Raw genomic sequence first — 12,987 nt, forward strand, 5'->3', positions numbered from 1 at the left:
AACAAAAAAAACACAAACAAAAACGAAAAAAGAAAGAACAAAAACGAACCAAATCAAAACGCAACCACTAACGCAAACCCACCTAAACACAAAGAAAACACTAACGCGAACATAAACGCCCGGGGCAGAATCGCCTGTTTTAGCTTAATAAACGACTATAGTACCCCAACTTATTCATAGTTTTTGCACTCACTTAAACGAACGCGCCTGTTTCAATTTAATGAACAATTATAATACTCCAAGCTTATCCGTAAAATACCTAAAACATTTGCACTTGATCAATCCCCGCTAATTATGTAATTATTTTTTTCCCAACACCAAAACAAAGTAATTAAAAAGTAAATGCTTTTCAACTAATGCAATGGTTTCATAAAGGGAAGTAATTGTGTTTTGCCTAATTTATCAAAGGGAAGTAAGCGCTATAGGACTAAATAAAAACATAATTAGAATTTTTGTAAAAGATGATATTTTTTTAAAACTTGTGTTTAATGAACATGCCGACAATTATTACTATAATTTGAAAAATGAAAATGATTTCCCAACACTTTTAATAGTAATTTTTTAACTCATAAATTTAGACAACTGCGCACGATAATTGATCTAACACTTAAATCCGTAGAAATGCCAACGACAAACATATGCGTTACAGAATTGAGCTTTATATATTAGATATATATATATATATATATATATATATATATATATATATCTAATATATAAAGCTCAGTTCTGTATGTAACGCATATATATATATAAATATATATATGGAGTGGAGTGGAATCAGGATGGATGGACGGACGGGTGGGCGGGCAGACAGACTGAGAGATATTGACTTGAAAAGCTGGTTCCAAATGGTTCCAAATTTTTGTTGCCAGAAAGCATATTTTTCAACCAAAATTGAATATTTAATAACTTTTGTGTAATAAGTAAACAATTACTTCCAGTTTTATTAAGACAAGAAATTACGAATAATATATAATAATAATTTAGCAAACGCTTTTATTTTTAATTTGGATTAGGAGAGTCCAGGTATTGTGGCGATTGGGGATGTTATATTATTTAATACAAATACAATACTTTGATATAGATCATACCCTAGATCACTATTGTGTATTTTTATCATGGAAAACAATTGTTCTAACCTTTGTTTCATTCTCCCTGGCCATTCCGGTTAACTTCAAGGAGAGGTTTAGGGTAGTTTTTTAAAATATTTGAATTGATAAAATAATTCTAAATGGTTTTTCAATGGCTTATATTTTATACAAAAATATGAAAATTAGGGTAATCAATGGCTCCCATACAACTTTAATTTTTACAAATGTAACTATAATTTTATCGCTTGCCATATTTTTAAAAAGATATTTTCAAAAATTTAGTATGAGCACATAGACTTTTCATGCCTATTACAAAAGACCAAATCCTTATAAATAAATTTAACAGCAAAACTTATCTAGCTATATTAAATGGTATGTAATAACCTCATTATTTTCAATTTGTGAAAGGACATCATTTATTTCCTGCTCATCAGAAAGTAGCTTTTGTAAAACTTGTATTGATATTTCTTCTATTAATGGTTCCTTTTCCTGTAAAATAGATATGCAAAGCCTATAACTAGATTTATGCCTATGAGTCCATCTACATCTACACATGTATGACTATTTATAGGCCATACTTATACAGTAGTACCTCAACATACCAGTTCCCAGACATTTGAGTTTTTTACATACAAGCGGTCGAGTAAGCAATTTAGAATATAAGAAACTGGATCTGCAGGTTTCATAATTCATGGAAAAGAAACAGAAAAATTTGCACTGATTGTGCATAGCAGCTATTCAATGACATTTTCTAACTCATTTCTACAACATTCTGAACAGGAGGAAGATATGAACAGGTTTTATTTTAATGTGTGCTTGAGTAAAACAAGGTGAAAAGGCTAAGACCAGTGAAGAAAGAAACAGTCACAAAAAAAATTAATCTAAAGTAATAGTAAATTATTTAGTATCATCTAAGTTCAACTAAGAGAATGAATTCTATTTAAGTTTTATTAAATTTTTGAATAAGAGTGTAATAAGTAAGTGAATTAAAGAGACTGAAAGAGTTAAACATTAAAAATGTAGAGAGTTAGAGAACAAAGTAAAGCTACTCTGCCTTTCTCTGCCAGTTTCTACAGTAAGCTCAAGTAGGCTCAAGTAGCCAGCTTATTCCTTTAAATTCTCCTTTCAGCATTTTCCTTATTAAAAATACATAACAAAAACAACTGGTCTGGCATTTTGGGTGCTGGAACGGATTATTGGCATTTCATATAATTTAACTGGAGAAAATAGCTTTCAGACATGAACTATTTGACATACAAGCAATGTTATGGAATGAATTAAATTTGTATCTTGGGGTACCACTTTACATATAATAATATGCATACAAACACATGTAATAAATTAACTTTACTTTCCAGGATTCTGTTATGGAATTTACACAGCATATTGTTATGTGTGGATCATCTATTATGACACTATACAGCCTATCTACATTCATAAAAAACTGGACAATAACACAAGATTGACTGGAATTTATATGTGTTTTTTATGCATTACTAAGCCAATTCATGTATTCATGATTTATGGATGTCTAGTTAACAATGACATTCCAATTTATCTGTTATTATTGTGTACTGCAACTTTAGGCCTCAGTAGCTCTCAGATTTTGATGCAAAAACATGCACAATGAAAATTTAAGTCAGTGGGGGGAACATTTTAAAATTTGGAGACAAATAATAGGCCATGTCTGTTTCCTATACTTTTTATGTTTCCTTCACTGCTTGTTTATAACAAAACACTGATTTTATACATTCAATACATTTCAGCTCCCACTGGACTGGGATTTATAATAGACCTCAACACAAGATCTACAACCCTTTTGTAGACAGCATAAATGGAGGATCCCTTTTAAAGTTTAAAATACTTATACATCTTGAAATGTGGCTTACATTGCTTATGATGCTTAGATCTTGGTGCAGAGCTTCCAAGGCTGAGTCATGTCTGTTTAAACAAAGAAGAAAATATATTAGCAAGGTTTTTAAAATAACAAAAAATAATTTATTTTCTAACCTCCCTCACTCTGTTATACATCATCCCAAAAATGCAAACCTTCCTACTTTAGCTTGACACCCATAGGCTAACCATATGTGCTTAGTATTAGTAAGCAACTCAAATAATTATATGGACACTTATAATAAAACTTAAACTATAAAAAAAATAAATACCTTTGTCTTTGTGTTTCTCCAATTCTTTCAATAATATTGGATTTTAACTTGACTGTAGCTACTTCATTATGAAATATTGAATAAAACACAAAAAGGTTATTAAAGTTTTTATTTTCTTAATACAAAAATGGACAAAGTATCCAAAAGTGCTAGAAACCCATCATGAAAAAAACAAGAAATATGCCATATGACTTTTGAAAATGTTGACTTTCTCTTCAGAACAGACCACACAAACAGCAATATGAGACAACTTAAGTACAGTTATATTTTTTTAATTACTTAGAAAATAACTAATGTAAAATAATAGCTATATAAATCTAAATTAATCTGTATGTTTTAATCCTATTATAAATTTCTTTTAACGTACATTTAGCGAGACAAAACTTATACAACTTCTACATAGATATTTTTTAAGGGAATAAACATATGCAAAAGCAATATAAATTACCTAATTTGTCAGGCAATCCTCTAACTTCTTGATGAGAATCCACTGCTTTTGATTCTTGCAGTTTCCATTTAGTATAGTCACTAAACTGTCTGCAAAAAATGTACTAAACAATTTTATTTATGTATTGAAAGGATAGATAAAGAATATCATTAGTTGAAATTTAAGAAATCCAAAAACGTTCAAAACACAACGGATCTTTAAAAAAAAAACAAGCTAGTTGGACAAAATAGCATGACATAATAGTTTTATAGCGAGACTTGATCTAAATTAAGTCTGTAGGGGGTCAAGCATTTTAAAAATAATTAAATCTGCTCTTTCTATCATTGTTTATTTTGCAAAAAAAGCATAACGGAATTGCTAGACACAAAAATTAATTATACTGAAAAGCAGACTAATCAGCCCCATTTAAATCTATTCATATAAAAATGAAAGTGGTGTGTGTGTGCATGTGTGAGAGTGAGTGAAAATGCCTGTAAACCGAATGAAGGGTGTCTAAAATATTGATATATGTGTGTATGCCTTAAACGAATCACACTTATTTGAAACAGCAGGTGAGTGGTCCTTGAGAAATCCAATCTAATGCCTTTCTGGTGCTGTTTGTTGGTTTGTGCAACTATTGTCCAATCTATCTTCTTTTGCACTTCACTTTCTCAAAATGTTTTTTTTCATTGCTAATTTTTTCAGGCTAGTTGATGTTCATTGGTAATTTTTTCAGGCTAGTTGATGTTCAGTATTTAACCCATTCATTAAGTCTGAAGTTTATTGTTATATGTTACTCTCTATTCCTCAAAACCATAGAGGAGAACAGACTTCATGTTGCTGTTAAATATAAGATTTTTGAAAGGGTAGACAGTGCTCTAGATTGTGCTAATGATGCTGAATGCATACTCGGCTTGCTGATGCAGCTCCCTATCCTTGCTTGGTACATTTCCTAGATAAGTGTAGCGATCCACCTTCATCACCTGTTTTCTTGCAATTGATCTTGGAGCTTTTCTTAAGTGATTATTCAAAGAGTTAGCTTAGCTTGGACTGGGTATACTATTGTCTTAAATGATTCTTCAAAGAGTTTGCTTAGCTTGGACTGGGTATACTATTGTCTTAAATGATTCGTCAAGAGTTTGCTTAGCTTGGACTGGGTATACTATTGTCTTAAGTGATTCTTGAAAGAGTTTGTTTAGCTTGGACTGGGTATACTATTGTCTTAAGTGATTCTTCAAAGAGTTAGCTTAGCTTGGACTGGGTATACTATTGTCTTAAATGATTCGTCAAGAGTTTGCTTAGCTTGGACTGGGTATACTATTGTCTTAAATGATTCGTCAAGAGTTTGCTTAGCTTGGAGTGGGTATACTATTGTCTTAAGTGATTCTTCAAAGAGTTTGCTTAGCCTGGACTGGGTATACTATTGTCTTAAGTGATTCTTCAAAGAGTTTGCTTAACTTGGACTGGGTATACTATTGTCTTAAGTGATTCTTGAAAGAGTTTGCTAACTTGGACTGGGTATACTCTTGTCTTAAGTGATTCTTCAAAGAGTTTGCTTAGCTAGGACTGGGTATACTATTGTCTTAAGTGATTCTTCAAAGAGTTTGTTTAGCTTGGACTGGGTATACTATTGTCTTAAATGATTCGTCAAGAGTTTGCTTAGCTTGGACTGGGTATACTATTGTCTTAAGTGATTCTTCAAAGAGTTTGCTTAGCTTGGACTGGGTATACTATTGTCTTAAATGATTCTTCAAAGAGTTTGCTTAGCTTGGACTGGGTATACTATTGTCTTAAATGATTCTTCAAAGAGTTTGCTTAGCTTGGACTGGGTATACTATTGTCTTAAATGATTCTTCAAAGAGTTTGCTTAGCTTGGACTGGGTATACTATTGTCTTAAATGATTCGTCAAGAGTTTGCTTAGCTTGGACTGGGTATACTATTGTCTTAAGTGATTCTTCAAAGAGTTTGCTTAGCTTGGACTGGGTATACTCTTGTCTTAAGTGATTCTTCGAAGAGTTTGCTTAGCTTGGACTGGGTATACTATTGTCTTAAGTGATTCTTGAAAGAGTTTGCTTAGCTTGGACTGGGTATATCGTGCCATCCCTGCGAATTTGAAATTTTTTTTTTTGCAGAAACCTCAGCAGAAATATTCTCAACAACTTCCCATAGTTTCACTGCGATGTGATGAGAGGTGTAGTAATGCATAAAGGACAAACAAACAGACATACATTCCTTTTTATATATATAGATGGATAGATAGATTCTATTCTATTTTTAAAAGTTTAAAGTAATTAAAAATGGATTAAAAATCAGGTCTATATCCCGAGGTGCCATCCCTCGTAGTGTTATATAAGAATATTCGAGAAAGTTAAGGGGAGATCACTCCCGGTTTATTCTATGATCTTCTTCTTCTTCTTCTTCTTCGTTCTTAATTATTAGTGTTGAAGGGGATCGAGATTTATCTGCCAGTGGGTTTGAACTCGAGACTTTGTTCGAATTTATCAACCATGAACTTTTTGCCGACTCGACCACGCCTCCAACACAATTAAGCGTTACGTGTCAACTGGTTATGCGCCATTGAGGCCATTGACTCCGATTTCAGCCTGCTTTTCTTTTTGGATTTGCTTCCATAGCCTTTGTCCAACCAAGAACAAACTACAAGGCAGCAGTTGTTTAATTTTGGAGTTGTCTCTCCTAGATGAGTGGCTGTCCCCAGCTAACGAGCCTCATCTGCCCGAGGGTTCGAACTCGAGACTTTTCGGTTTAGCAACCATGAGCTTTACCGACTCGACCACGCCGACCCATTTTCTATCAATTGATTTCCTATATTCTTACAAAGCTATAATCCAGAAAAATGCAAACCAGGTACATTGCCACAACTACTCTACAGTCTACACCCCTCTTCTCTATAATCTGAGTTATCCTGGAGCATCAACATGGTGCAAGTATAAACAACAGATCTGAAAACTGGCAATTCAATCAATCCTAAAAATTTTAATTTATTTTTTAAATACCTGTACAGAACTGGATTTTCAGTGTAGGGATCATTAGGTGACCCTTTCATCCAGTTTTTCTGTCTCTTTGAAAGAAGGCCTTGATGTGTTTCATCCTTATCTATATGAATGACTGGGTAACTTGCAGATATTGCCTTGAGTTTATTTTGGTTGGAATGGGCTTCTGTGCCATAATGGGATAAACTCCGATTCAGCAGAAGCTATAAATAGTTTATAAAAAGATGATGTATAAAGATTTACGATAAAAGAACATATTTGATAAGATTGCTAAATAAAATTTACATTAATGTGTAATACTTTTATCTCTAAAGCCATTTAAGATTATTTTCTTTTTTTTTTAACTATAGCTCTTATTATGCTGATTTTCAAAACACTTCCCGGTCAAATTTTGTATCATTTGATAACATTTTGTGATTTGAGAAAATCAAAGAAATCATGGTTGTTGGCTGCTATTTTTTACATAAACCCTATGAACAAAGACCATTCCAGTTTAACCCCTTAATTTCTGAATTATTTTCCAAGCATTTAAAAAAATTAATTTTGCTATTTGTTTTTATAAGCTTTCATTTAACTTGCATCCTCTGTCTTGCTTTTATGTGCTTTGAACGACATGCATTAAAATTGGCAAGCAAAATTTTGACCACTTCTAGCTGACCAATGTATCTGAAACTTAGCATGTGGATCAAGACCCAATGACATCGCTATAAGACATCATATTTGACTTTATTGGATGCTTAATTAATTTTTAAAGAAATGATAAAAATTACCACTCTATTATACACACTTTTTTTGTGTTCATTTAGTGTGCAATTGGTTTTAGTCATGCAACTCTATTGTATTAAAATTTTTAAAGTACTGCAAAAAAAATGCATTCAAAATGTTTCAATAACAAGTTTTTATGGAATAATGCACTGAAAAGGAGAAAATAAATGACTTTCTTTAAATATATAATAATGAACTACTATTTAAATTATTTAATATATTTATTATTTATGTTATCTATGCATATAAAAATAAAAGTATGTCTGCAGCTGTCTGGTTTTGTCCATTATGTTAATCCAAAAGCCAGATCAGATCGGGTTGATTTTTACCACACTGGTGCATTATAACACTGAGACTGTTTGCTAGCACTTTCTGGCTGATTTCAGTGAAATTTCAAATAGTTTTCAATTTTTCAAAAATATGTGTAATGGTCATGCATATTTAGCCATTATATTTTTCATTTGCACAGTGCAGCATGTTCAGTATAAGTATAGGTATTATTATAATATGTATTTTGCAGTAAGGTAATTACACAGGGTGGTAATTGAGGAGGTAATTGATCTGGGGGCTAATGACCAGGTGAGGAGTGGGTAACGTCTTACACCCAGATAGACATGTCACATTTCTGATCAAATTAAGGTTGCATTTTAGTTATATGCTTATTTTAAGTTAGGTATTAATAACATTGACCATTCAGTGCATATTATTTAACATTTAATACATATTGGTTTCTTAAATTTTGTGTAGTAGATATAGAGTATGCTGTAATGTACAATGGTCTGTTACAAATTCTTAAGGATTGTGAAAGTAAGTAACAAGTGGTTTTCTGTTTAATGGTTCAACTCTAATGTATTTGTGTGATGAGACATGATAATGAGGAATGGTAGTTGATGAGTAGGTTGATTTTTAAAATCATGTGCTGTTGCTGTTTTGAGCATAGAAATATGTTATGCTCTTTAATTTTTGTTAAAACACATAATATCTGCGTTAACAATTACATCTGGACATCACTATAAATGTCTGGAGCAAAGTGTAGATAATAACGGCTAGTTTATTTATACTATATTGTACATCCTACTCTTATTTATAATCATACTTAAAGAAATAACACCTCGCCATCCCATTCAGCTATACCCCCTAGGCAATCAAGTAAAAATTTAACCCATTAATGCCGGAATTATGTTCCAAGCGTGTAAAAAATTATTTGTGCTGATTTTCTCTCATCATACTGACATTGAATTTGAGATATATAGTTGTTTTGTAAATTTGGAGATATTTTTAATGCCGCGAATCTATTCTCTAAATATCGATGCACAAATAATAGAATATCACAAAATACACATATGGACATGTGAGGTGTAGACTCACTTGTAAAATTCATGAAAACTATAGTTTTAGATGTTCGGGCATATAGTTACATAACTCTGCTGCACCTGCTCACTGTATACCTCTTATGAATGGGTACTTTGAAATATTGCTTTTGTGGTTCTACTACACTACAGTGTCTATGCTCAGTGTTATTATCAAGGCTGGCGCTACCTATAAGGCAAACTAGGCAGTCGCCTAGGGCGCTATCCATATGGGGGTGCAAAAATGTGAAATCGCCATTATTAAAAAGTACCTAATTTTTAACTTTGATTATATTACATTAACTATATACAAAGGCATAGTGACCTATTTAGGTGCCCAGGACGAACTATCAATTTTTGCGCCCCATCTTCAAACTAGACCTATATATAAGTATTCGTGTTGGTGAAAATGCTTTTTAACCAGTGTTTCTTCCAGACTTTTTTCTGGGGAGGGAGGGGGAGACACTGTTAAAAGTATAAAAACTATAAAAATTCCAGTTCATTGGGGGGTGGGGGGGGGGGGGGTAGACTTCCTTTCTAAGAACAGTCACTTTGCCTTTTTTACTTTCTCATATAGAGTATAGAGGAAGTATTGTAATCGTGCAAAAAAAATCACATGTACTTTTGATTGATTTAACCATTGTACACCTCAGTACTTCATCATATACAGAGTATAGTGGACTTTTTTTAATCAGGCAAAAATTCTAAATCCAGATTTATCAAAATGACGGCGTTTTATGCGTATTCGAGTCTGAAAAACTGGGTTTTGAAATTCTGTTCGTGTGTGTGTGTCTGTAATCATGATAACTTGAGTACCGCATTCTTTATTTCGACTGTATATAATTCAGTAATGAGCTCTTTATATTATTACCTTTGCGCCCTTCTTGGGTCGGCACATAATGATTGGGGGGGGGGGGGGGGTGGACAAAATCCAACAAAAAATTGTTTGCACCTTGATAGACTAGTGTTTTTTTTTAAACAAAAAAAATGAATCGGTTGCAGCAGTTATTGTTCTACAGTAACTATAACACTGTTGCGTAGAGAAAAACAAACTACATGAGTGGTAGTATGAAAAATAGGTAAATCTTTAAACCACTTCCATGACTTATTCTCTCCTTTAAATAGTCGAATCAGGGTGCCGATAAAACTAATTAAAATAGTTTTTTACTAAGCGAATTAAAACTGAAAATTCCTCTCGTAAGAATTATTAAAGTAAATCATTCTGAAGAATGACTAAGCTACAAAAAGGAATTAATTCTGAATATATATATATATATATATATATATATATATATATATATACATATATATATATATATATACATATATATACATATATATATATATATATATATATATACATATATATATATATATATACATATATATACATATATATATATATATATATATATATATATATATATATATATATATATATATATATATATATATATATATATATATATATATGTATATATATATATATATATATATATATGTATATATATATATATATATATGTATATATATATATATATATATATATATATATATATATATATATATATACACAAAGTAAAGTTGTCGGGTGCCCCCTGATATTATGTTAGGTCGTAGACCGACCCTGCAGTGTAACAAAAACACTTTATTCCCATCTGAAAAAAAATTATGGTCGTTAAATTTGTCCAGTTGCCGTATTTTCTTATTAGTATAGCAACTGTTTGTGAAAAAAAAAGTAAACAAAGACTACGTCATTGGTTAAATTTTCGAGGGAGGTAACGTTTCAAAATAATTATATTTCAAACAATTTTATACTATATTAAACACAAACAGAAAATAACAAAGTTTAGCATTTGTTTGAGTAAAAATTTGTATTATAAAGTAAAGTTGTATCCTAATTAAATTGTAGTAATTAATTTTAAAAGTCAATTTAATATAACTTACAAATTTTACTATTCAGTGAACCTTTATAGTTCTAATTACTTACAAGTAATAAATTGCAAGCATTCCACCAATTTCTCTAAAATTACCATTACTGTTTAAAATGAGAGCTCCTTATCAGCCTATCTCTAATTAATTAAGCATTCAAATTCGCAATTTGTTTTTTAAAACCTAAGCGGAGCTAGGCAGTATGCTTAGTTAATAGTATAAATTTTTTTTTAAACGCGGGAAACCTTTACACATATCAAGTTCCATGATTCATAGTCTTTGACCGACTTGCCAAATAAGAAGGAACACAATTCATAATCTTTGTTGGGCGTAAAAAAGAGCTTTTAAAATGTAATTATTTCAAGAAATGAGTTGGAGCCTATCTCTGTGTGGTTTGTTGTCTCATGATGGATATACTTTGCAATGAAATAATTTAATTTAGAATTTAGTGAGACGGTCTTCTTATATATATATATATATATATATATATATATATATATATATATATATATATATATATATATATATATATAAAACGATATATAATATATAAAAACGATGATACTGTGATTCAATTTTTTTTAACAATGTTTCATGGTCATTTTAGAATTATATACTTACAATCGTTATTTTTAGGTATTATTCAACGATACCAATCTAGTTTTTAACAATGGATGATTAGTGTTCGAGGCAAACTTGCCATTTGTACATTTTTTTTGGTCTTATCTCTGAGAATATCAAGCAGAACATAATAAACTAAGCAAAACGGGAACTGCTTTATTTAATATTGTTGTAAACATACTCAAAAATACTCTGAACTATGGAAAATAATATATATTGCGTACTACTTAACTAATTTCATTAATTTATAAAAAAATCATGCAGGGTAAAAACAAAACTTCAAAAAATAACTTGATCGAGACAACAGCTAATTAAGCCCGGCCATTTTGCCCGCCGTGTATTTGAAGGGGAAGAAATCTAGCAGACAACACATTTCTGCTGAATGGCAGTGAACGGTCAATCGCATCACAACAACTCCTTTAAAACTAACCCACCGAATTAGTCATATCATTGTAGCTATTTAAAAACAAATGCGCTTTTTCATAAATAATTTTCTAAGTTAGTCTAAGCTACCAATTAATTTTGATGATTAAAATTGGTATCAAATTAACGGTAAATAAATGTAGTTTTTAATTGTTTAGGCCTAAGTCATTTTGAACAATAATGAAGTTTAAAATCTTAGGCGCCATCCTACTAGAACCATCAAATGTAGTCTCTAGTAAACTAGTTGGTTAGAGATTAATAAGACGATTATAAAGAACTCTCTTCTAGTTTTCATTACTAGGTAACTATACTATAGCTACAGTAAGCCTATTTTTTTTTTAGTTAGTATTGTAAAATTATTTAAACTGTACAATAATTAAATGTAAAATTGAGTAATAATTGCTATATTACGACTAATACTAATATGCTACTAGATCTAGATCTAATAATAAATTACTAGTTATAATAATATAGGCCTATATATTATATAATATAGGCCTATAGTATATATTATAGTTTTATTTGTAACTAGTAGATTCTAACTAGAAACTACAGAAACTTGCCTGTGCATCAAACAACTGTCGATAAATTTGCCCACTTGGGACAATGCGTACTCTTTGAGGTGAGTTTAAAGACATATTTACAGCTCTCTAGAAATAGATTCTAAGTTTTATTTGCGTTTTCATCGCTAATATCTTATAATAAAAAAATTGTATAGACAGAGACTATTAGTATTTATCTTCCTGTTTATAATGAAATGTCTTCAGTCAATATGCCGCCATTAAAAGCAGGTCCCTAGCAACCATGTGGTAAAGCTAATTTTAGAAAACAGTCGATATTATTTAACGATAACAAATTGAACGATAGATTATTTTCTTGACCTTATTTTTTTTAATTCATAAAAAACGTTTTGATTACAAAGTTTTATGTACTAATGCACCAAAAAAGGAGAAAATAAAATATTTTCGTTCAATATAAAAAGTACACTGCTATTTAAATGACTATAAAGAAAAGCTGGGGTAACTATATATTACCTATCGGATGGCCACCTTTACTAATATTTTGGAAGAGACTCACGCCTTTTTACTTTCTAATATATACGAAGAAAGTATTGTAATCGTTCACAAAAATAACATGAAATGTTGACAGTTTTCACCGTTTTACTCCTCAGTCCTTCATCACAACCGGAGTATAGAGGA

The 12,987-nt window shown here is 30.9% G+C and overlaps 1 protein-coding gene across 1 annotated transcript; it reads right to left on the minus strand.

The window, feature by feature from the left end:
• Positions 1-1,478: 1,478 nt before the first annotated feature.
• Positions 1,479-12,580, minus strand: LOC131949341 (coiled-coil domain-containing protein 180-like; the record flags this gene model as incomplete). Its single annotated transcript, XM_059311183.1, has 6 exons — positions 12,352-12,580; positions 6,702-6,901; positions 3,708-3,796; positions 3,260-3,317; positions 2,984-3,035; positions 1,479-1,583 (listed from the first exon to the last, which is right to left on the minus strand). Coding segments are annotated over exons 1-6 (579 nt in total), but the record flags the coding sequence as incomplete, so codon positions are not given.
• Positions 12,581-12,987: the final 407 nt, after the last annotated feature.

Source organism: Physella acuta, unplaced genomic scaffold (genome assembly GCF_028476545.2).
Source record: "Physella acuta isolate Inbredline_101_S28 unplaced genomic scaffold, ASM2847654v3 ptg000690l, whole genome shotgun sequence".
Taxonomy (NCBI): domain Eukaryota; kingdom Metazoa; phylum Mollusca; class Gastropoda; family Physidae; genus Physella; species Physella acuta.